Source organism: Mizuhopecten yessoensis, unplaced genomic scaffold (genome assembly GCF_002113885.1).
Source record: "Mizuhopecten yessoensis strain PY_sf001 unplaced genomic scaffold, ASM211388v2 scaffold2091, whole genome shotgun sequence".
Lineage (NCBI taxonomy): Eukaryota > Metazoa > Mollusca > Bivalvia > Pectinida > Pectinidae > Mizuhopecten > Mizuhopecten yessoensis.
Window position 1 is genome coordinate 1,609,891 of NW_018404373.1, and position 25,253 is coordinate 1,635,143.

The 25,253-nt window shown below is 34.1% G+C and overlaps 2 protein-coding genes across 3 annotated transcripts; one reads left to right on the forward strand and one right to left on the reverse strand.

The window, feature by feature from the left end:
• Positions 1 to 1,836: 1,836 nt before the first annotated feature.
• LOC110445177 (zinc transporter 7-like) lies at positions 1,837 to 15,631 on the reverse strand. 2 transcript variants are annotated; one of them, XR_002462325.1, is made up of 12 exons: positions 15,483 to 15,631; positions 13,094 to 13,195; positions 12,492 to 12,605; positions 12,011 to 12,098; positions 11,067 to 11,196; positions 9,268 to 9,312; positions 8,828 to 8,938; positions 8,300 to 8,435; positions 7,891 to 7,981; positions 6,945 to 7,094; positions 4,062 to 6,354; positions 1,837 to 4,024 (listed from the first exon to the last, which is right to left on the reverse strand). XR_002462325.1 is itself a non-coding variant. In XM_021489648.1 (11 exons), the coding sequence occupies exons 1-11, from the start codon at positions 15,557 to 15,559 to the stop codon at positions 6,307 to 6,309; spliced, it is 1,092 nt and encodes a 363-aa protein (XP_021345323.1). In that variant the 5' UTR covers positions 15,560 to 15,631; the 3' UTR covers positions 1,837 to 6,306. The 2 variants fall into 2 exon arrangements, 1 of the variants encoding a protein (XP_021345323.1); XM_021489648.1 differs by having other exon boundaries at positions 1,837 to 6,354.
• Positions 15,632 to 15,859: 228 nt separating this feature from the next.
• LOC110445131 (NAD kinase 2, mitochondrial-like) lies at positions 15,860 to 24,545 on the forward strand. The gene is made up of 9 exons (XM_021489552.1): positions 15,860 to 16,209; positions 16,679 to 16,767; positions 18,227 to 18,397; positions 18,679 to 18,768; positions 19,165 to 19,407; positions 20,391 to 20,542; positions 21,443 to 21,583; positions 23,173 to 23,215; positions 23,923 to 24,545. The coding sequence occupies exons 1-9, from the start codon at positions 16,015 to 16,017 to the stop codon at positions 24,056 to 24,058; spliced, it is 1,260 nt and encodes a 419-aa protein (XP_021345227.1). The 5' UTR covers positions 15,860 to 16,014; the 3' UTR covers positions 24,059 to 24,545.
• The last annotated feature ends 708 nt before the right edge of the window (positions 24,546 to 25,253 follow it).

A 25,253-nucleotide genomic window follows, 5' to 3' on the forward strand; every position in this document is an offset into this window, starting at 1 on the left:
ATGTACAAGAAGATGCCTCAAAGGTGAGTTGTTGTGTAATTATATAGTACAAGTTAATCTTAATAGAACATGACTTGGTCTTTTTAACATAAATAACACATATATGTATACAAAAAAAGACTGAAGTTACTATTTCAATCTTTCCCGGTTTTTAAAGCCTGGTAAACTGAAAAAGGCATCAACTCTATTTCTTAATATGGTTTTTGAAAATTATCTGAAAATTTCTAAATATTTTTGTATTTCTTTTCCTCAGATTTTAATCCTTTTGAATCCCTATAATATAGTGGGGTGTTTTTTTTCTTTTTTTTCTTTTCTTTTTTAAATGTACTAGATACAAAATGTTTTAAGTTGTTGCAAACCAGGCAAACTTATCAGTGTGGCTCCTAGGATGTGATACAAATGATAGTGAAAGTACACTACAAATAGCATATTTATATTGATCTATTTATAGCATGGGAAAACCCTGATGTTTTAGATTAGACTTCTGGCATACACTAATAGGAAGCAAACTTAACATGTAAACAGCAGAATGTTCCATGTTTAGGCCCCTTTTAATACACACACATTTCTTCACATGAAAAATTGACAGACTTGACATTAAAAAAAAAAAATGAAATGAAATGTTTATATAGAAAATACTGAAACAAACAGGTGCTTTTAAGAGTTAGTATATATGTAACTTAGTATTATGTTGATTGAAACTATTCAGACAAAACATATACTTGTTACAATAGAAAAATTATACTTATACTAATAAAAATGTAATAAAGTAGAAAATCAAAACAAAGAACAGAGTAGAATTCAAAACAAAAAGTTCCAAGATATTTTGATATCGAGTGTTTGGGATTCGTTGTGAAATCCTAACATACTTTTAAGTAACTTGTGAAATGTTTATTACTTTGACAGTGAGTAATAATGTTGTGAGGTTGTCACTTGTTAACAGGTTAATCAACAATAGAAACTTGATTAGGAGACAATACAAAAAGTTCAATCAAGAATGCTACCTGCCACCATATCAGATCTTTGCAACATTGATTTTGTATGTTCAAACACATCAGCTTTACAATTTAAATAAGGTTCAAAATTCATTATTGTAAGTATATTAAGTCATGATCACAATATTGATTTTGGCAAATTCAAATTTAGAATTATTTCAAACCTCCTATTTTGGCAAAATTAAAATTTATCAAATTGAACAGGAAACTGTCTATGGAAAATGCTGAAGAAATTTACATTGTAGTTGCAACATTTTCCATGAGATTTCCAATGTTTGTGACAGACATGGACATCAGCTGGTTTGTAAAACATTTAAAGATATAAAGAGCATGCAGTTCCAATACAATAATACTTAATAAGGATAGCAGATCACACTTACAAAGCATATCCTAGATATACATTTAATAAGCATATTCTAGACAAAGTAAGAAAGCCTATTATAGACACAAATCTTAGTCATACACTTAAAAAGCATGCCATAGACATACACTTACAATGCTGGTATAAAATCCAGCTAGGCTTTGAAATGATGTCGGACCTATCAGATTTCTTAGTAAGTAGTATATATCACAATTATGTACACTGTGCAGTACATGTCACACATATGAACATTGTACAGAATATATTACACATGTTCAGTGTACAGCACATGTCACACATATGTACATTGCACAGAATATATTACACATGTTCAGTGTACAGCACATGCCACACATATGTACATTGTACAGAATATATTACACATGTTCAGTGTATATTACACATGTCACACATATGTACATTGTACAGAATATATTACACATGTTCAGTGTATATTACACCTGTCACACATATGTACATTGTACAGAATATATTAGAAATGGTCAGTGTACAGCACATGTCACACATATGTACATTGTACATAATATATTAGAAATGGTCAGTGTACAGCACATGTCACACATATGTACATTGTACATTACATATTAGAAATGGTCAGTGTACAGCACATGTCACACATATGTACATTGTACATTACATATTAGAAATGGTCAGTGTACAGCACATGTCACACATATGTACATTGTACAGAATATATTAGAAATGGTCAGTGTACAGCACATGTCACACATATGTACATTGTACAGAATATATTACAAATGGTCAGTGTACAGCACATGTCACACATATGTACATTGTACAGTACATATTAGAAATGGTAAGTGTACAGCACATGCCACACATATGTACATTGTACAGTACATATTAAAAATGGTCAGTGTACAGCACATGCCACACATATGTACATTGTACAGAATATATTCCACATGTTCAGTGTACAGCACATGTCACACATATGTACATTGTACAGTACATATTAGAAATTGTCAGTTATGACTAATAGTCTATGCATTAGTTGCATAGTCTGTTTGACAACTTGAAATGGTGGCAGTTAAAAATATCAAACAAAAACAATAACAATGTTATACTGAATAGATTTAAACCAAATCATATTGCACAGCTACTTTTATGATTTTGTGAAGCAATGCACATTCAGGAAGCTCAGTGGCAAGTGTCGAAATACCTGTACAAGACATTCCTTCCATTGGCAGTTCTTATGTGACAAAAATTTTGGTTCAATGAAAGTTTGAACAGACCATGACCTCGCTTGAAATGTTGTCTCTCGGAGAAAATAGTTCATTGAATGACATATGTGATTTATGTCTGACTGACAACAAACACACACTCTGCATGTAACAATTACAGACTATACAATCAAATGAAAAGTTCACGTAGTTGTACAAAGTGTACTACCCACACGATTTTGATTGTTTTACTAAAACTTCTGATTTAAGAAAAAAAATAGTTATCTAAAAAAAAGTACACAAAGAAAAAAATCCTTTAGGTAAAAGACAATTCAAAATTCACAAGGAATAAAAGAAAAAGTGAGACTTTTGCAGCCAAAGTAACAAATACCATAATCACAGAATTTGCTTTGCATCAAATACCTTTCTCATACCATAACAACGAACAGCTGCTCCACAAGTTACACAAATGTTGTTACACACAGCCCAGACAAACCAGGTGATCCTATGGTGGCAGTTACATGGTAAAATTACACACTGGCACCTGTCAGATATTGCATTTGAAATGAACATGAATAAAGTCCACAGGGGTACCTAATACCTTGCTATGAAATCTTAATTATAATACAGTACAGTAATACATCTAAAATAATATTACAGCAAAACAAAAATGTGCTCGGTGTTTGTCAGTTTAGGAACAGTTTTGGTCAATAAACAATGAAAACTGTCTTTTTGTTTATACCAAATATTAACAAATAAAGTAACAAACCGTGTTAAAACTGTACCCTGACCACGACGACTTGCAGGGTAAGTCTAACTGTACAGGTTATGGCTTCTAGTACAGTGGATCCCTGTTAGTCAGGACAGTTTTTCAAAGACAAAGTTAGAATGAAGTTTGTGGATCCCTATAGAGTTTCCCAACATCTGGAAATGCAGTCTCTAGGATGTTGGTGTCTGGATTATATCTCTACTGCACGTGCAGGATCCTTATTCAGCCATACTAGTGAAATATTCGTTATCTATCAGGCAGCCATTAAAGGTCCTGAAAGTAGCACTGGACGTGTGAGGGTAGGAACTAATAAAATAAACTACAGCTGTAATACAGCCCTACCAACAAGTTCTCTGAAAATGCTTCTTTTTTTATAGATAGAACATCATTTTGAATATCTAATGACACAAAATTCTGATGTTTCCTGAAATTCTGTATATTTCACTCTATGTAAACCGATAAGTCGTTTACACTAGGATACACAGCAAAGCCCTTCTTCAACATCCAGGAAATGATGAAGAAAATCTCTCCCCACCTTTGGCGTAAGACAAAAAAATATCAACCCTGGGGAAATATTCTTAAATGTCTAATCCGAGTCTATTCATTATAGAGGTTGATTGGCACCTAACATCAGCATTTCTGTTACATAAAAATATCACCATCTTAGTCACTTCTTAACATTGCCTAAATACACCTTGTATTTATCATTTCTTAACATTGCCTAAATACACCTTGTATTTAAAGAAACTAACTATGTAGTCTCTATTTTGACGGTGAAAAATCCCTGTCTAGCCCTTAATTCCCGACAGCTGGCATGCACTGTAGAGTAACAATCATAGATCATCAAGTTTTAATGTCAGGAACACAAAGTAAATGCTGCATTTTACTTCTGATTCGACGAAAATAATTACCTCAGCTTGTTGTAGACCAAGAAAGATAAACTGGGCTAAGATTTCTCCATCTACATCATACAGCATTGATAGATGCCACTAATTTTTTCTTCCCATTTAGCTTCATCTATGTATACATATAATAGATGTTCATAATGTAATTTTCTTAACAATCGTACAACCAATAGAATTGACTTGTCATCAACAAACAGATTACCTGCCAGTAGTATCTAAGTTACTAGATACACAGAACACTAAACATATCAACCAACCACATCATGGGCATGTTTTTTTTTCTTTTTTTCTTTTAAACAATACTACAATGACATGTAATCCATATTTTCTAAATTAGATTCACTTATGTACATATCAAAATTTTATTCATAATTCCTAAAATCATGTCTTTCATTTGATCCCTTACTTTTGCTCAATTTCATTGATGGAATGCATCAGATTTATCACATTTTAACAATAACTACATGTATTAAATACCTCAAATAAATAAATTAATTCTTTGGTTTACATTCCACATATGCAAGGAGAAATCCAAAGCATTCTACACCCTCCTTTTATCGTACAGTAACCAAACATTCTGTCTTAGGCTGTTCAAAGCAGAAAACATTTTGCCAACATACATTGTATTAAAAAAACCCAAAAAACATCCAATACCACCCATGTCCTTTTAATGAGTACTGTCCAGTAACTTAGTAGCAGGGTCTATACATGTATTGATAGTACAGGTGATGTTTTTACCTCAATTATACACCTAATTAATAATATAGTGGATTTATCTACAGACTGGGATCCAGTAGTACCAAACTTCATCATATTAGGGTAGTTCAATTAAACTTACCGGTAAAGCAAACTTCTCAAATTCATTCCCACTTGTATTAACATGCAGAATATGAATCTAAGGACAAAAAAAAACTTGTTTTCAGTTTCAATAATATTAACATCACAAATATAATCTTTTCGCTTATTTGCTGTTAACTTAAATGATCCTGATATAACTTTTTTGAGATGCAAAAAAATCTATCCTTTTAATTTTTAGCAGAGTTTTTTAGATTGACAGTGGTTTTCGTCAGACACAGGAATAAAACTGCTCAATGCCCATGATTTTTTGAAAGTTGATCCTAATACTTGTTGCTTGAAAGTTACATTTTTCCACCTCACTGAGGAATCATCATAAGAAAATCCAGCTTTATTTTGGATTGTAACCAATATTTCACCAATGTACAAAACAAAATACAAATCCTTTTCACAACAAAAGATTTAAAAGATTGTTAGAATCAGTAACACAGAGCAACACTTAACAAATGATAACAGAAAAATCAGCTCATATTATAGAAAAATAATTGAACTTATCCAAGAGATGAAATTATTTGACCATTACATCAGGCCAAAATATGAAACCACAATGATCATGAAACAATCTAGACCTTAGTATGAATTTTAATGTTGTTTAATTTGCTATTGTCACGTACATAAACCCTCGCATGCCCTTTGTAAATTGTGAAATTTGTCAGTGAAAATTTTGACACAAATTTACCACAAAAGAATTGACTTAAAAAACAAGTTTCTTTTAAATTGTAGAATGTTATAAAAATCGCTAAAATCAGACATTAAACTAAGTCCAACAAAGATTATTTTTTGTTTAAACTGAATTAGCATATCATTAATTTGGAATCAAGATTATACACTATGATGTATAAGTCAAAGAGCAGTACAAATGTATTAAGTTGGTGATACATCTGACTAACAGGAATTGTGTCGGGTAAATTCAACATTGTTTACCAGGCAAGGCATATAGATGAATCTTTATCATAAGTCCAAAAATCTTGATGATAATCTGGCATAGGAAATACTGCATTCTTCCAAATACAGTTTATAATGAATTTATGTTGTCCTTTTTGATGCCAGCATTTTTCACACTCCCACTTACACATTCATTTACACTGCACATGATGAATCAGCATACTAAAATGAAACTTATATTGATGCTCAGGGTTAGAGGTCATATGAGTTGATGCTCAGGGTCAGAGGTCATATGAGTTTATAGAGATGAAGGTCACTTGGTACTTGACACCTACATGGCAGAATAATCAATCTGTACATACAACTGTCTTACTCCAATCTGAAAGAAAGAAATACAGAAAAATTAAATTTCTTCAGATACTGCACTTATTTAAGGTGGTACAAGTGTATCATGTTTAAAAATGTGGTAATTGAATATTCATGACTAATTTGATGGGTTTTTTTATCAAAAAATTCAAATAGTTTATTTTTAAACACAATTGTCGTGAAACATTTTCATTGTTACGACAGAACCATGCATACTGGTAGACTACTGTACTTCGTATACAGTCAAAGCTGTACTGGTAGGCTACTGTACTTCGTATACAGTCAAAGCTGTACTGGTAGACTACTGTACTTCGTATACAGTCAAAGCTGTACTGGGAGACCACGAAGTACATAAAGTGGTCTCATATTACAGGTGGTCCCTTTATACAGGTCCACTTATCACAAAACTAACTTCATTGGGAACATATAAAGTAGTCCCTATAAACATCGGTGATCTCTCAACCACATTTGCAAAACATACATTATGAAGTATCAAGATACTTTAGATCAGCAAATTAGTTTGAAAACGTAAAACAAGGAAAGAAAACACAAAGAAATGTTTCATGAAATACAGTGCATATAGTCATGAGACTTATTTCTTACCTGTGTAAATAAATTATGTGTATGGCTTAAAATATATTTGGCATCGGCTTTAGATGATACTTCCAACTTTATTGTTCCGACGTAGACGTCACTGCACAACGTCCAAAAGTGAGGCTCCTGGACACTGTAGACTCCCTCTAACTGACTCACCTACAACACAAACCATTAACCGATACATGATGTTTAAACTTACATCTGTCACTGTCAACATACAAGAAAAACATTGACAAGTTTAACATATCTATAAGGTATTAGATTTATCAGATCAAAGATCTATAAGATAAAAGATTTATCAGATAATAAATTCATTATGTAAAAGTTTCATCAACAAAAAAATTATCAGATAAACGCAGATTAAGAATGAGTTGGTTTTAAGGATATATGCTATCTTACTGTGACATACATTTTCTTTAAAAAAAAAAAGAGAGTATCACAGCAGAAAAACATATAAGAGGTATTCATTAAGAGACATGTTAAGTAACCAATGTGACACATATAAAATGTACACGAGAATGCATGTTTCTATGAATTAATAGATTCTTCATCCTCAATACTCCAGGGTTACACTCAAATATGCTCACTGCACTCCTGAAATATTTCATAGCAAAATCGAAGGCTTAGTGTGCACCAACTTGTGGATTAAACAAGAAGACTAGTTTGGTCCTTTGATGTACATCAAAAGAATCTGTCGGTCATGTAATGGTAAAATTGACTGGCTTTGAAGTAGGGACTAGGGTGTCTGCTCCTCTGTAATCTTCAAAGGGCAGGTGTCAGCCTAGCAATTGGTCATTTTTTTTTTACTTGAGACCAATCAAATAGCTAGTTGGGCGAATCATTTTGCTATGACATATTCCAGGGGTGCAGAGAGCGAAAGTGAGCATAGATAACTTTTATCCTTGAACTAAAATAGAATTGTATCACATATATATTGGTAAGCTCTACTTACTCTATTATAACATGATGGTAGTTGTGACTCCAATGATCTGGGTGTTCTCTGCATGAGAATACCGACAGAATCTCTAAGTAATGGCAAAACACTGGAAAATAAGAGCAAAAACATTACATAGATAATTCATTCAACACATGCAATAGTTCATGGCTCATAATTGCTGACATTAACCAAATTCATGTAAAGAAACATTAACGAACAGGAGTTAATTAAAGAAATTTTAAAATTATCGATGATTCTCCATTAGATGTTCAATTAATTACCCTTAAATAACCAATGGTTTTCTACTCCTTCAAATGTACATAGATCTTTTTTTTTTTTTTTTTTTTTTTTTTTTTATCGTTTTGAAGATCCAAAGATCATATAAAGTAATTTTTGATCGATCAGAGCAATATTAATATCTTACCTTATTGTAATTAAAATAGCTATGAATAAAGAACATATAGGATCTGCCTGCATCCATCCAAAATAGTGTATCAACCCAGAGGAGATAATGACTCCCACACTGCCTAGTGTATCTGCTAATATATGTAAAAATACACCTGAAACAGAAAAAAATATTGATATCAATTTAGCAAATTAAACATTTAGTGTGACTAAATGATCTGACTTCTCCAACATTTCCATTTGATATTTTTCCTGAATGACACATTTTTTATATACATTTCCAAAGTGATACAGACCTAGTTGCGATAAAGCATTTTCACAAGTGGAAGGTCCCTGTTAAATTCATGATTATAGCAATTTGTGGTGAAAGGGAGGTAATTTAGATGGTGTTATCTATATCATGGCAGATCATTCGAGAAATAGTTTTTTTACAACTGTGTCTTACTGTACTAGTCATTTCAAAATTATAAATTTTAAGAAACATTTACTGATGCCAAAATCAACAACCATGTATTAATTTTCTGCTGAGTTCTACTCAGTGCCCTACCTTGCATGATTTGAGATTGTGCTGCTTTTTTTGAGGAATCTAATTCGCCATGAGCATGACCTCCATCGTGACTGTGACCGTGGTTGTCTTGATCACTGTGAGACTCCATTCCTGTCAATATATTAGCAAAACATTGAAACCAAATACAGTAGAAATGGCATTGTTTCAGAAACCAATAATGAGTCTGACACACCAATTTTCTAAATGTTTAACTCCGAAAAAACTTTGACAATACTATAACACCCTTGTGAAGGTATATATATATGGGAATCAAACATTGTTGACTAGCACTTTTTGCTTCTTTTGAAGCTCTTCAATGAAGAAACATGCATATACACTTCCATATACAGTGTACTTATATAACTGGACCTTGCACACGAGTACAAATGATTTTGTAGTTTAATAGAAACAACAGCAGTCTGACATGACAGAAATCTTACCCAAGCCATGACTGTGTCCATGTCCACCATGAGAGTGACCATGATCTGAAAAATAAAACATTCCAATCATTCACAAATTCTTTATAAATGTAACAATACACATTAATATATACTCTATTACTCACAAATATTGTAACAATGTACCAATACAATATTCTATTATTCACAAATATTATATAAAATATTCCAATATATATTAAAATATGTTCTATTTCTCTATAATATTTTATCAATGTAACAATACAAATCAAAATATATTCTATAACACAAATATTACAACTATGTATAATGTTATATTCAAGGCAATTCTTGAAAACTAGAAAATAATATGCTGTCAAGTACATGCATGCCACTCCCCCTCTGACAGAAATAGAGCTAAATGATTAGTCAGTTAAGAAGAAAATATAGGTCACAGTGACGTTCATTTTATATATATATTGATGTACTACTCATCTCATAGGGGTTTGGGCTAATTTTTAAGGATTTTACGTCACTACCCTGCACAGTCCGGGGTGATTGACACCTTCCATCACTACCCTGCCCAGTCCGGGGTGATTGACACCTTCCGTCACTACCCTGCACAGTCCAGGGTGATTGACACCTTCCGTCACTACCCTGCACAGTCCAGGGTGATTGACACCTTCCGTCACTACCCTGCACAGTCCAGGGTGATTGACACCTTCCGTCACTACCCTGCACAGTCCAGGGTGATTGACACCTTCCGTCACTACCCTGCACAGTCCGGGGTGATTGACACCTTCCGTCACTACCCTGCACAGTCCAGGGTGATTGACACCTTCCCTCACTACCCTGCCCTGTCCAGGGTGATTGACACCTTCCGTCACTACCCTGCACAGTCGGGGTGATTGACACCTTCCGTCACTACCCTGTACTGTCCAGGGTGATTGACACCTTCCGTCACTACCCTGCACAGTCGGGGGGAATTACACCCTCCGTCACTACCCTGCACTGTCCAGGGTGATTGACACCTTCCGTCACTACCCTGCCCTGTCCAGGGTGATTGACACCTTCCGTCACTCCCCTGCACAGTCGGGGTGATTGACACCTTCCGCCACTACCCTGTACTGTCCAGGGTGATTGACACCTTCCGTCACTTCCCTGCACAGTAGGGGTGATTGACACCTTCCGTCACTCCCCTGCAGAGTCCGGGGTGATTGACACCTTCCGTCACTACCTGCACAGTCCGGGGTGATTGACACCTTCCGTCACTCCCCTGCACAGTCGGGGTGATTGACACCTTCCGCCACTACCCTGTACTGTCCAGGGTGATTGACACCTTCCGTCACTTCCCTGCACAGTCCAGGGGGATTGACACCTTCCGTCACTACCCTGCACAGTCTGGGTGATTGACACCTTCCGTCACTACCCTGCACTGTCCAGGGTGATTGACACCTTCCGTCACTACCCTGTACTGTCCAGGGTGATTGACACCTTCCGTCACTACCCTGCACTGTCCAGGGTGATTGACACCTTCCGTCACTACCCTGCACAGTCCAGGGTGATTGACACCTTCCGTCACTACCCTGCACAGTCCGGGATGATTGACACCTTCCGTCACTACCCTGCACAGTTCGGGGTGATTGTCACCTATGTCATCTAGATGTATCCAAATATGAACTTTTACGACTGCTGACATTTAGCATTAGAATAATGAAGCTAAGAGCAAATCTGACCAAGATGTTGTATGGGAGGATGGATGGAAATGGGATTATTTAATGGGGCACTATATGACCGAGACATTTAAAACAATTTTCTTCCAGTGAAATACTGTCACATACCTCCTCCACCACCATGAGAATGGCCGTGTCCATGTTGAAAAGCGAAAATTCCTATAAGATTGACAATGAATCCAGCCACTGACACCAGGAAGAGTCGTTCATGTTTCACTTCTGGGGGCTCAGCCAACCTCTACAGAAAATCAATGAATCAATATGGTAAATCTTTGTAGAAATTAGTTAGTAAAAGTTTGGTAGAGACAACGAAAGTGAAGAAAGTTTGGTACAGTTCATGTTTTTACATTAAAAATGAAACATTTTAATCAAACTATACCTTACATCTTATTATATCCCCCCAGTGTTATTTGAAATATATTTGTAAACTATATAACATGATATATATCCGAGTTTAATATATAAATTTGTGAGGCTGCCAGAACAAGTATTTGTGAAGTGGAATATCTGTAAGTTCACAGTTCCAAAGTCGTTTCCAAAATCAAGAATGTGAATACACAGCCATGCTTTTATATGTTATATATAGAGTTTGTTGTTTATGTGGAACAACAAGTTTGTTAACTTTTATATGTAACATGTTTAGGGGTAAAATCTTGAAGACCTATAAACCTTCAATGCAGGCTTTGAAAGACTTGTCAATACTAGACAGAAAAAATTATCAAACCAGAATCTCCATCCCTATTTTATAAACAAACAACTCTGCTCAAACCATTTGCAATATGATGAACAAAACTAGTAGTATTACTGGTGGTTCAAGGGAGATAATTATATACAAGACTGAGACATTACATAATTAATGCATGCTTTTCAATTTGTAGATTATTTTTTTAACTCTCAAAATTCTATCATCAGATAAGTTCATTTTAAGTATCTCTTATGCAGTCAACCATTAATTTTGGCTCTCGATTGTTGACATTACAGCGCATTTGAGTTCTGTATAAAGAATTATAAAAAGCAAGCAATCCCTTATCTATCTTGCAATTGTTACTCACCTCTACAGCTTCCGAAAAGATGAAAAATCCAATGAAAAGTAAGAAAAGTCCATTCACAAACCCAGCTACTATTTCAGCACGAACATACCTATATGAAAAAGTGAAAAATGAGCAAATAACTGCATTTTAAAATACTGTGTATTTTTAAACAAGCTGGGTGTTTTATAAAAGAAGATCTTCAAATGACCAATTCCAAGACTTATGAAAATACTGGTATTCTTTTACACTCATAAAAATAGTCACAGGACATGACGAGCTTGCTTACATCACAGATGTTTACAATCAGAATTATTATTTAGTAAGATTATGTATACCTAGCCTACTTACACCAACAATAATGAAAAAATCTGTCTTAAATGCATCATTTCTGTGTCCAGCTATACAAACTTTACCGGAATATTTTCCCAGGTCCACCATGACAAAAAGCATGGGGACTGAGACTTTCTTAAAGTCATTTCATGACAAAGTAAAAGAATTTTACCCATAGGAATAAGCTTCTGTGGCTCGCCATCTAGATATGACTGAGGCGGCTAGGCCAGCAAGCAGGGCTGTACAGTCAAAAAACATGTGGAAGGAATCAGATATGAGGCCCAAACTGGAAAGAAAATAATAATTATAATAATTAATGTCAGAAATCTCACAAATTCTAATTTTTGTTGACTACCTGTGCAGTATTTGAAAATAAGCTAAGAAAAGTATTTACTACTTTACATTTTTAAATCAGTTTAATAAATATAAAACTTGAACTTGATCATGCTTTCTCTAATTATACAAAGACTATTGTAGCATGTGGGGGTAAATTTGTTAATTTACAACACATTACAAATATGTTAGAATAGTAATCATGGCATCTGGGGGTGGGGGGTTGCAAGTAAAGTACAATTTGGAACTAGGCATAAATATGAAATATGCCCTAGTTTCAATTGGAAATAGTTCCCATTATCGGCCCCCAAAAGTTCCTAGAAAAAAAAACCACTGTAGAGATTCATATATTTCATGCTTGGTAAATTGTGTGGATACATAAATGCCTTTTGACACCATATCAGGGTTTGTAAACAAATTATAAAATAAGTTGATGCTTACCTGTTCGTCCAAATTCCATATGTAAGTTCAACAAAAGCAAATGAGAGATTCAACAACATAAAAAAGAACAGATTTCTTGAAGTCTGGTCTGAGAATATCAATCTGAAATGACAAGTATGGAAAACAAATGCATCAGATTTCCACAAGCTTAAGGTAGATACACATGTATGCAAAGTAATCACCCTTCCATTGCTTCCAACTACTGATTCTTAAAATTAACGAAACCTCAATGACAAGCAATAAAATAATGACTATGAAAGGTTTCTTGTGAGTTTAAACAAAATTAAAAGCAATTCCAGAAATCTGAATATCCAGTGATTATCAGCAATATATTAGCATTATGCCAAAATAAAATCCCCATCAATCCACCTTTAATTAAATATGCATGTATATAGGTGGGGGTAATATATATTACTTTACAATTAAATTGCTACCATGTAATCAAATTGTATATATGCATATATAAATAGAATAATCATTTCAGGACCAGTTTATTCATCGACAATTACCTTTACAAAAGAAATGGTTGAAAACAAAGCAGTGTTTAAAAAAAAATTACTGCTTTAATTTATGAAAGTCTCAAAAGTAGTGATTTTACTGAGTAAGTCATGCATAAAGAACTACCTTAATCTGACTGGAAACTTATGAAACCAAGTTATATATTAAAGGGGCTGGTCAGGGGAAAAAATACAAAATAAATGGGTCTAAATGCGTTCTCTGGCCTTCCAAAAGTTATACCACGGCAATATGATGGTCGAGTTCTGCTTGCAATGTCCAGTTTTGACCACTGAAATCTCGAGAAGCCCCGCGTAAATTTAGCGCAGATCTATTTATGTCATGTGGTTGTTTCGAAAGTGAGGCAGTGAAGATAACAACAATAGCACGCCGTCATGTGCCATGTCAGACTCAACTAGCGGACAAAACAGCAATACTATACGTAAATAATTGTTTTCAAAGGTCATGTATGATGCAAGTGTAGTATTCCTACCTATATGTTGTTGTTATATATAACGGTATTGATACCTCGTGCCTTTCATGACTTTTGCATGCATCTTTTTCTTTCGCCACAAAGTTTACATTTGGCCTTGTTGATGACGCGCGTGCGGTAAAATTACATCACTGATCTGGGTCAATTGAGAGTTTTAGACTGTCAGGTGACGATTTAGGATTTCTTTAATATAATTGTAATTTTTACTCTTAGGGAGTGAATTTCAGGAAAATTTGGATCGGTGTATTTCATACGTAGGTGTGTGTATGCCATTTTAGCAAATATGACATTTTTTCCCCGACCAGACCCTTTAAATGTTCTCAGTAAAGTTACAAGTAGTGATACAGATTGATAATGAGTTGAACTCATGTTAATTGATCATGAATCTATTAATTGTTGCAACAAAAAGGAGTAGCACTACGTACCTATATCTAAAAGGAGTAGCACTACGTACCTATATCTAAAAGGAGTAGCACTATGTATACGTACCTATATCTAAAAGGAGTAGCACTACGTACCTATATCTAAAAGGAGTAGCACTACGTACCTATATCTAAAAGGAGTAGCACTACGTATACGTACCTATATCTAAAAGGAGTAGCACTACGTACCTATATCTAAAAGGAGTAGCACTACGTACCTATATCTAAAAGAATTTCAAGAGTAACGTAAAGGATATGCAGAATCGAAAAAATAATCCATTACTTTTTAGCCTGAAGCTCTATCATGCATTAAAAAATCTTTTCTAGTAGATTAACTTCACAAAGTTATATAAAGTCTATATCAATGGGATACTACTGCCCAACTCCAACAAGTTGAAGATCTTAGGCAAGAAAGAGAGCAACGCTGGTTAAAAACTGTATTACTAAAGGTATAATTGGAGGAATCAAGAGAATCAATAGAGGTGATATGTCGCAGTAAGTTGCTGAAAGAGTTCTTAGACTATTTTGCAAGATGGTATTTGGTAAGAATTTTGATGGGTATGGCGGGAGAGGCAATTTGGTGGCATGAGTGAAGTTTTCCTTATAGCTATTAAGTCATTTTTAATTTAAATTACAGATAGGAGGTTCTTTTGATATTTTCAATATTTGGCATAGGGACTGAAATGTGACAGAATTGATTAAATTTGGTTTGAGATAATTTTGAAAGGCGAATCATCTTTATATTTTAAGTTTGGTAGAACTACATGCAACAACATCGTAATTAATTTCAGAAACATGCCATATCTCTGACCGAACATAATGGTTGTTAGCAGATATGCAATGTTTCTATATTTAAAATCATAAAATGTGCAGTGTCCAGTTGTGTTTGCGTTATATGCACCATATTGCAATATTGTGTAGGCCTATGCAACAACAGTATTCAATAAAGAATACACTCCGATATTTCCTAGGTTATTACCTCAGCCATCCTGCTGCTTTTTGCTTGATCTTCGACCCAGCAGCGTACTCCTTGTCACCCTGATGTAAAGGCAACATGCTTACGAATATTACAAATGCCGGTTTAAATGTCCCCAACTATCCTAACAGTCACATCCGTTCATTTCTTGACAGATGAGCAACGTGGGCAAAATATATAGGTTCGTTACGTATTATATTACTTCCGCAATGTTAACAATATTTATAAAGCAAAATTACACTTGCCAATAAAAACTTAATAAATACAGTGTTTTGAAAATATTGTAAGTATGGTTATATATTATTCATTATCATATATATTTTTTAATCACTGTTCGAAACTAATTTACAAATCTTATAAAGATAGCTCTACTTGTAAAATTCCAAGATGGAACACCTGCGTTGCTGGGATAAGACTGCAAATGAGTTTTTAGTGTTTTAAGACGAAATAATGAGTACATGATAACAGGGATCCTTACCTGTGAGGTTTATAATGTATTGATTTCGTCTGAATCTTTTTTAATGACTGTTAAACAATGCAATCATTAATTTTAGCTTCTGTTTTGCGACGTCCGGGTCGACTGTGCAAACACCTTGTCCAGTCCTTCAGGAATATACAACATGAAACTTCATTCAACCTCAAACGTGTGGCACTTCTTACGAAAATGACAAGATACGAGTTTTTAAAAACAACTTACAAAGATTTAAGCGAAGGAGAATTGAAGAAACATGTAAGAGCTTAACAATAAATATCTGGCTATTGGAATTGTTACATTTTCTGCAGTTTCACGATTTGGTTGGTGTTATCTGTAATATGGGATTGTGGGTTCCATATGGAAGAGCAGTTTAGGGCTTGACATGACTCTTTGTTTAAGTCTTCTTATGCATTCACAGTGATGTTATTAAGTACATGCTCCGTTTCCAAAATATACATGTCAATAAATCAGCTTTATCAAACATGAACTGATGAATACTTGATATAGAGGGATATCAGTTTATCGTCCATAGATATATGTATTACAGACTTACACTCATTTTGAGAATCCACTATTATATATAAGTAAGGGACTCATCAATATTTGAAAATCTTGTCTTAATTGAAAAAAATCCTACTAAAAACTCAGCCGTGATCAATAATTTGATTGAATACTGCATGCATAAACTCATACATAATCTTTAAAACATTTCTTTATTTTAAAGCTGGATAGCATAAGGTCTGATTATGAATCTCTTCATCAACTCCATTTGAACCATTACAAATGTGTTGACTTGATTCACAAAATTTTGAGGTACGTATTTTGCAATTCATTTCAGATGATAATTTGAAAGCGAGAGTTAAATTTACTTACCTATCAAATTCGGTATGGATATATTTGGTGTATGCATGTACATAGTACTAATATTAATACCCGGCCTCCTCTGCCCCAATTTATAAAAAAATCTTGCATGAATACAAGTTATACTATTCTGATTGTATAATACATGTACCTAACATGATATCTTCACGTATGAAGATATATCATATGTGAATCTTTACTATAGAAAGAATATATTTATCACATTGATTATTTCTGATATTTCATTGGTGAAAATGTCTATATATTATACATGATATTATACAGACATTAAAGGGAAAACAATCATAATCTTGATTCATTGTATTATCATTATTTCAGTCAACATAGATCGTATTGTTATTGAAATAAAAAAAGGAAATTTACCATAGTTAAAGATCTCATTTTTAGCTTCACATTAGTCAATAAATTGGTACAATGTGCCAAATAGCACATCAATCATGTATGACATGTAGGTGAATGGATATTTTATACACCCATCAAATTTGACAGGAGTATTAAGGTATGGGTTTGTCCATTCGTCCGCCAGGCATAATCTTTTGTTTGTCCGGCAATCTCCTCCTACATTTTTCGACAGATCTCTTTGAAACTTGGTATACATTATAATCATGATATGAAGTTGTGTCCCCCTTAAAAGATTTTTGATTTGACAATTTTTCCAAAAGTAATTGCGCTTTGTTCTTTTCAGTATTTGATTTTTTGTCCGGAGATCTCCTCCTACATTTTTTGACGGATTTCTTTGAAACTTAGTAGGCTAAATAATCATGATATTTTGTTGTGTTTCCTTGAAAAGAATTTTGATTCGACAACTTTTGCAAAAGAAATTGCCCTTCGTTTATTTTAGTATTTGATTTTTGTCCTGCAATCTCCTCCTACATTTTTCAACAGATCTCTTTGAAACTTAGTATGCATTATAATCATGATATGAAGTTGTGTCTCCCATAAAAGAATTTTGATTCAACAATTTTTCCAAAAGTAATTGCCCTTTGTTCATTTCAGTATTTGATTTTTAGTCCCGCAATCTCCTCCTACATTTTTTGACGGATTTCTTTGAAACTTAGTAGGCTAAATAATCATGATATATTGTTGTGTTTCCTTGAAAAGAATTTTGATTTGACAATTTTTGCAAAAGTTATAGCCCTTTGTTTATTTCAGTATTCGATTTTTGTCCGGCAATCTCCTCCTACATTTTTCAATGGATCTCTTTGAAACTTGGTATAAATTATCATCATGATATGAAAATATGTCTCCCTTAAAAGAATTTTGATTCAACGATTTTTGCAAAAGTTATTGCCCTTTGTTCAATTCAGTATTTGATTTTTTCCCAGAGATTTTCTCCTACATTTTTTATAGCATGTCAGCTAACCACTCTGTTTTTTGTATTATTTAACAGAGAACATGGTTTAGAGATTAAGGTTGTGAACAGATTCCAGTACAGTAATGAAATTGTTGACTGGGCAGATCTGATCGTTACCGCTGGTGGTGATGGTACATACCTATTGGCAGCCAGCAAGATCAAGGTCAAAGACAAGCCAATCATTGGAATTAATACTGACCCTAAAAGGTTATTTTTAACAAAGGATTTTGCCATTATGTGTGTCTTCATCTACAGTCTCAATCTTTCTCTTCAATAACATGTAATTCATTGAAAAGTTCTTCAATGTTCATTGTAGTTTATTTGATTATAATATGTATATCCTGTACACTTTGTATAATATAAGAAAGTTGAAATTTGAGCTGACAAATACTGTTGTCTGATATTATACAGAAATTCATATTGATTTTGTTTATTATTCACTCTATGTGATTGTAAAATGAATTCTTATTCAAACCTAAATCTTACAGGTCGGAGGGGTATTTGTGTCTTTCAAAAAAAATATTCCCTGCAGAAAACTTTGGAGAGGCTGTGAAACGAATACTTGAAGGGAAATTTAGGTAAGATTTGTGTCACTTATAGATATATGTCACAACAATAACATAGGTATAGGCAATCACTGTATAACAATTAACAGCTAATGTTTTGTATTAGATTTTCCAAGATGGCTTGCATTTTAAATGTTTGACAGAGTTGCAAAGGAGTGAGGACGGATGTCAATGTTGGCATCGAAAAGAGTTTTTTAACCAGAAGTATTTAAGGTAGGATTTCATCCTAGGGATAAACATATTTATTCAAGAAGACAGTGAAATAAAAAATAAAATCATATTCATATTTTCATTATTGGTAATACCATAGTTTAACCATGAACTTTAAGTTTTAAGGGACATGATGATTGTTTAATACATGATTGTATAAATATGACATTCTACACATTTAATGTTGCCATGTTTTAGATGGAAGTGGCGCCACCGTATCCGAGTGACCATGTCAGGCTTCCACCAAAATGATGAGCCTGTGGCTATACATGACCAGCAACTTTTGTACCCTGAACACAGGTTTGAGGAACACATCAAGGAGGCCGAGTCTCACTTCGAGGAGGAGCTCGAGCAGAGGCTACACATTCACGAAATGCCACCTAGGGTACTACCTGTCTTAGCTTTAAACGAAGTTTTCATTGGTGAAGCTCTGTCAGCAAGGTAAGTAGTTATAATAAAACAAGATTGTGACTTAAGCCAGTATCCCATTGTGTGTAGAGAAAGTATATAGTAATCATTGCCAATGGAAACTTTGTAGCTTCCGAAGGTGCATTTTAATACTTCTCTAATAGTTCTACATGGGAAGATGAGTAATTTTAACTCTTTCTGATAGTTATAATGAAAAGGTTTTACTGGTATGTTTGGTGTGGGAAGGGTTTAAAGTCAGTAGAAGTACGAGTTGAAATTGTAGGTCAGAGTGACTGGGTTTTGATGTGTAATATTGTCAGCCTTAGATTTATCTCTATCAAGATTAAAGATCCTGTATGTTATGGTGAGGCAGATATACATTCAGATACATTCTTAATGCAATATGCCTGGTAGGTCAAAAATCATAACTGGGGGGTTATTGTGGCCTGGTTCTGGTGCAGGACTCTCCACCTTCGCTAAATATACATCATATCACGTTTGAAGATCCTGTGTGTTATAGTGACAAAGATATGCTCTGAACAAGTTATTGAATGGGACAAGTCAAAATCTAGGTCATAATGATCATGTCAACACTTCATGCTGAGGTAGGTAGGAAACTTTTTTTTTTATCACATACTATCATAAGTGTACTGCTTTTATATATATAATAAATATATATATAATTCTCAAATGTCGATAAAATAATTACACTGTGGATATGAAAAAATGTATATAATCAAAAGCAAACCAAAACGTATTCCATTATTTATTTATTTTCATTATAACCTAGAAGAACCTGTTTGGGTTAATATAACTCTAGCTTGGGGATGTTGAAATCATAGCTACAATGTGATGTCATTACCTTGAACATATCACCAGCTAACGCTGGCTTGTCAATTTATCAAAGTGCTACCACAGAGGACAAAGTAGGTGATTATTCTTTTTTTGTTCGGCAATCTGTTGCCAGCTTTAATAATATTTACAATGTATATGTACCGATCATATGTGTGTTTCAGAGTGTCGTACTACGAGATCAAGAGGGATGACGAACCCGGTTTGAAACAGAAGAGTTCAGGGATCACCATGTGTACGGGGACTGGCTCTACATCCTGGTTCTTTCATATAAACCACCTCCCAATAGAGGCTGTCAAAGATATACTAGAAATAAGTAGGTGTACATTCCACTCAATGCTGTCTGATCTGTTTTAGTATATAATTATTATATAGATCTTAGGGATATAGCAAGTGTCTGGGCCCACTTGTATAAAACATCTCAAAGTTAAGGAAAATATCTATGGGAAATCTTAGACTTGAGGAAATCTCAAGAGTTGAGATGTTTTATACAAGTGGGCCCTGGTTCTTTGAGATAAGGTCAATTTCCTAAGGTGAGGTCAGGGAAATAGGCCCGGGGCAAGGGATTCCAGAAATTTGCTTTATCCTGAATTCCAATACTAAAACTGTTTTAATATATGGATACAAAAAGCATGGACATTTCATAAAGCAACATTCTAACAGTATTTTGTTTTAAAAAACTATCAAGAGCCATATCTACTTTGACATTGTCTGTGCCTCAAGATCAACTGGGTGGGGTCAGGGCAGTACAAGCTCTTCCCATATCTCACCTGACTGACTCTATCTTTTCAATGAGGAAGTTACAGAAATGGCTCTACAAGTTAATCTGCACCCCTGGAAACTCCTGAGGGAGTTAGTTTGCTAAGGTCTTTTAGTTTTCAGACTAACACACAGGTGAAGTGATAGAGGACTAACTCGCTGGACAGTGAAAAATACATGTATATGAGAAACAACATTGTTTCTTGTTGGTTAATAAACATGTAAAAGCTATTCTACATACCTTGAGAAGCCTAGGTTGACATTTCACACAAAGTACAGAGACTTGAACCATTTAAGAATGTGTGCATGAAAGCTTGATTCAGCTGGTATTGTTGTTTAAAAAGTAAAAAAATAAGGCACTAAATGACTGAAGTTAAAATTGAAAGTAGTCACTTTTTCAATGGAATATTTTGTTTTATACAACTATTTGAAATGGCTGAATTATAATTGTTTTTAGCGAAGAGCCTAACTGATTGCAAATTAGATTTAACGGATCAAAAGCTCATGAGTAAGGTTGCCTCAGAATTCAACAACTCCCTCAAATTTGCTCCCGATGAACCTCGGATGGCCTACACAGTCAGAGATCCCATTGTGAATGGTAAGATAATATATTGAATTTATACTGGTACTGACACATTTGAAATGCACTAAAATGAATTTATGATAAAAGCAACTACTGGTAGGTGAAATGATATGTTCTAATGTATAAATATTGTCTATTTTCAAACACTCAATCACATACCGTAATATAGTTGATGGTTAATCTGCACACAACATAATGTGGTTGTTACCAGACTCCTTCTGTAGAGTGTAATATTTTCTGGATCGGATATTACAGTGTCTGTGCTGTAGTATTACAATGGTATGGCATATAGAAATACAGACCCATAACAAGCAGAAAACCTATACAACCTGCAGCACACACATATAGTGGTACTAAATAGGAACACTGGGTGAGATACTTTTTTGAATGAGTTGAATATATTTGTCTGTCATTCCTTGAATGTTAAAATAAAGGATTGAGAGTAATGTTTTGGTAATATGGTGTAAAAATACACAATAAAATTATGGTAATCAACCTTTTTCCTGATACAATCAGATCCAATGAATTCAGCCTTTAAGTAACAAATCTAGTTTGGCTGAGTTTCCTTTCAGTATTATATATAGCCTAACATAATAAACTTCATGATGAATTGACATGTAATATGTTATTTTTTCTGTGTCAAGCTTTTGTGGTTTTCTATTTCAAAAAGTTTTCAGGGATTAGATTTCATGCAACATCATAAATATTCAATAGTCCTTTCTAACTATGTCCCCCAAACAAAGGTGGTTTTTTTTTTATTATTCTTATTTCTTCCACTTTCTTCTGCTGACGAGGCTTCCGACATGTTTCTCGAAAAAAACGTGGGGTGAAATTTAACGGAACTTTACATGAGTGATCGCGTATGACAGACGGGGCGCAAGAGTATTTTCGTTTTTTGATCGGTCATCTAACTGGTCAGCCGGACGGCAGCCTCTGATTGGTCGAAATTTAGACATTGTCCGATTTGGATGAAATTTGGTGCATAGGTGTAGTATGGAGCTACGAATACAACTGCGGTGTTTGTTTTGTGATTTAACAAACAAATACCACAGTTGTATATGTTTTGTGATTAAACAAAATGCCTGCCATTTCCTGGCCTTTGATTGTTCGAAATTTAAATATTGTCAGATTTTGATGAAATTTGGTGCTAAGGTGTAGTATGGCACTACGAACACAACTGCAGTGTGCGTTTTATGATTCAAGAAAATGGCCTCTGATGGTCTAAATTCAAATATTTTTTGATTTTTATGAAAATTGGTATATAGGGGTATTAGGAGACTGCGTATTCAATCGCGTAGGTTTCATTGCTATGACAACTACACTAAGGCTTCTGATTGGTCGCAGTTGAGAAATAATTTGATTTCACTAAAATTTAGTAAATATATTGTAGCTGTATTAAGGCTTTGCGAACCTTTTCTGATGCATCTTTGCGACTATGGGGGCAGTTTGGGGGACATCTGTAATAAAAAATTATATTATGTAGATGACACACACATATCCACGTATCATTTGTATGTGTGTGTAGTCTACAGTAGGACCTCAGGTAACCTTGTCAAGATCAATTTTACATAAATGACAGTAATGATCACACTGGCTTATTTCAGGGGTGTTTGATGCTATTCGACATCAGAGAGGCTTTGCCACAAGGTATGTCTATTCTGCTGAGCTTATAGAGTAAACTGTATTAAAATAATTCTGCATTTGTACTGCATATATGTTATATCTATAGTGATGGGCTGATGATCAATTATAATAGAAAAACAATCAGTTTGCCCTTTCGGCTGATTATCAATTACAAATTCCATAATCAATATAATTGGTGCATCATCGAAAACAAAGTGTTAAATGTTTTCAATGTAAAATATGCATTGAAAGTTATTTATTCTTATGATTTTTACTATATGAGTGATAAAACTGTATAATAATTGCTTGAAATTCATTCTTTATTAAAGAACGAAAGCTAATTTATAGTCAAATACTCTGTCTATTGATCATTACGTAATAGCAGTGTTCTCACTTTATTTAGGTTTCTGTCCCGTAAAAAATATAACTGATTATGCATTTGATCATCAATCGGAATACTACTAACGATTACAAACCGATTATTGATTATGATTTTAAACTGATTGGCCTTCACTTCCGGTACTATACGAAAATGGTGTTATTTCTCTTGCAAAAACAGTCCAACATTCAGCAACTCTTGTGTAGAATCAAGCTGTACATGATTCTGTACAGCATGTTTACAGCGTGACAGTTTGTACTGTAACTATATCTTAGGTGTGTTTGTACTTTATAATGTGACTCTATTGTAACTCTACTGACTGTACTAACAGTATAGCGTCTCTTGTCACCAGGATCAAGATCAACTCCCGCATGTGGGACGGCACACTTGTGATAGATGGGGATTCCTCCTTTCAGTTCAACGACGGCGCCATCGCAACCATGGAAATACTGGAGTCTGATGCTCTGCTAACAATTGAACTAGACTGAGGAATTTAGGGTTACATAACATTCTAAAATAGTCTTACTTCAATCTTTTTGTCTCGAAACAACAAATTTAGACTGGAAAAATATACATTTTATCAATAAGCTTTCACGGAATATTTACATGAATACTTGCCACATTAAATTGGAATTGGAAATATTTGTTAAGCTAACTCATGTAAAACTTAACTGTTTCAAGTTCATGCATACTGGCCCAAAGATTAACATTTGTAGTGATGAAGTGGTTTTTGAAGCTAAAAGAAAGTATCCATGTGTGTTTTATGTTGCACTTATCTTTCAATGCCATCCTCAAAATTCCAGGAATTATACATATATAATAAGCTGACTTGTTTGATTGTTCAATGTACATCAAGGCCGCTTTCATTTATCGCGATCTAAATGGTTGGACCGGTTAGACCAAAGTTGTTCGTTTATGAAATAAGGTCGGACCTAGTAGTTTTATGCTGCTTTCAGGTGAGCCTTGGCAAAGCCTTGCAAGGCCTGCATAAACATTTGCAGGTCCGCCAGTATTTATACCCGAAAACGTTACATTTAAAAACTGACCAACCAGTTGTTCTGCATAAACGAACAGGCCCCAAGAGAATGGCATGTTCGACTTTGAAGTTGGATGTTGTTCCTCTATAATCTTCACTGTGAAGATATCAGCTGAACCCGTTAGTCAGTTTTTTCACCTGAAACCAATCAAATAGCTACACATGTGCCTTTCATTTTGTCGTGTCATATTCCAGGGGTGCAGAGAATATTAATGAATGTAACCCCAGGAATTTTGAGATGCTCTCATTATCTGCTCAGTTGGTTAACCCTTACACCATTGTAGACCATAATGGATTCATCCAGATCAATGCATTGTAGAGTCTACTAAAGTTACATAGGGGTGAAAGGATTAATAATTAAATTTAAAATATGCTCAGTGTGATCATTTTAAACAGAGATTGACACTTTACCTATTGGCTAACTATATACTGCAGCCTAATGTACTAAAATTTGGTTGAAAAAAGAAGCCAGAAATATACGTGATATTTTTATATGTCCTGATTTAATTCTTCATTCTCCATGACCATATATATTGTGTAGGCTGGAACACCTGTTCTTGATCTAATGTCCTCACAAAAAAAAAAAATCAGAAGTTTATTACATATCTTGTTTAATAAATCGAAAATAATTTGTTGATCAGCTTGAA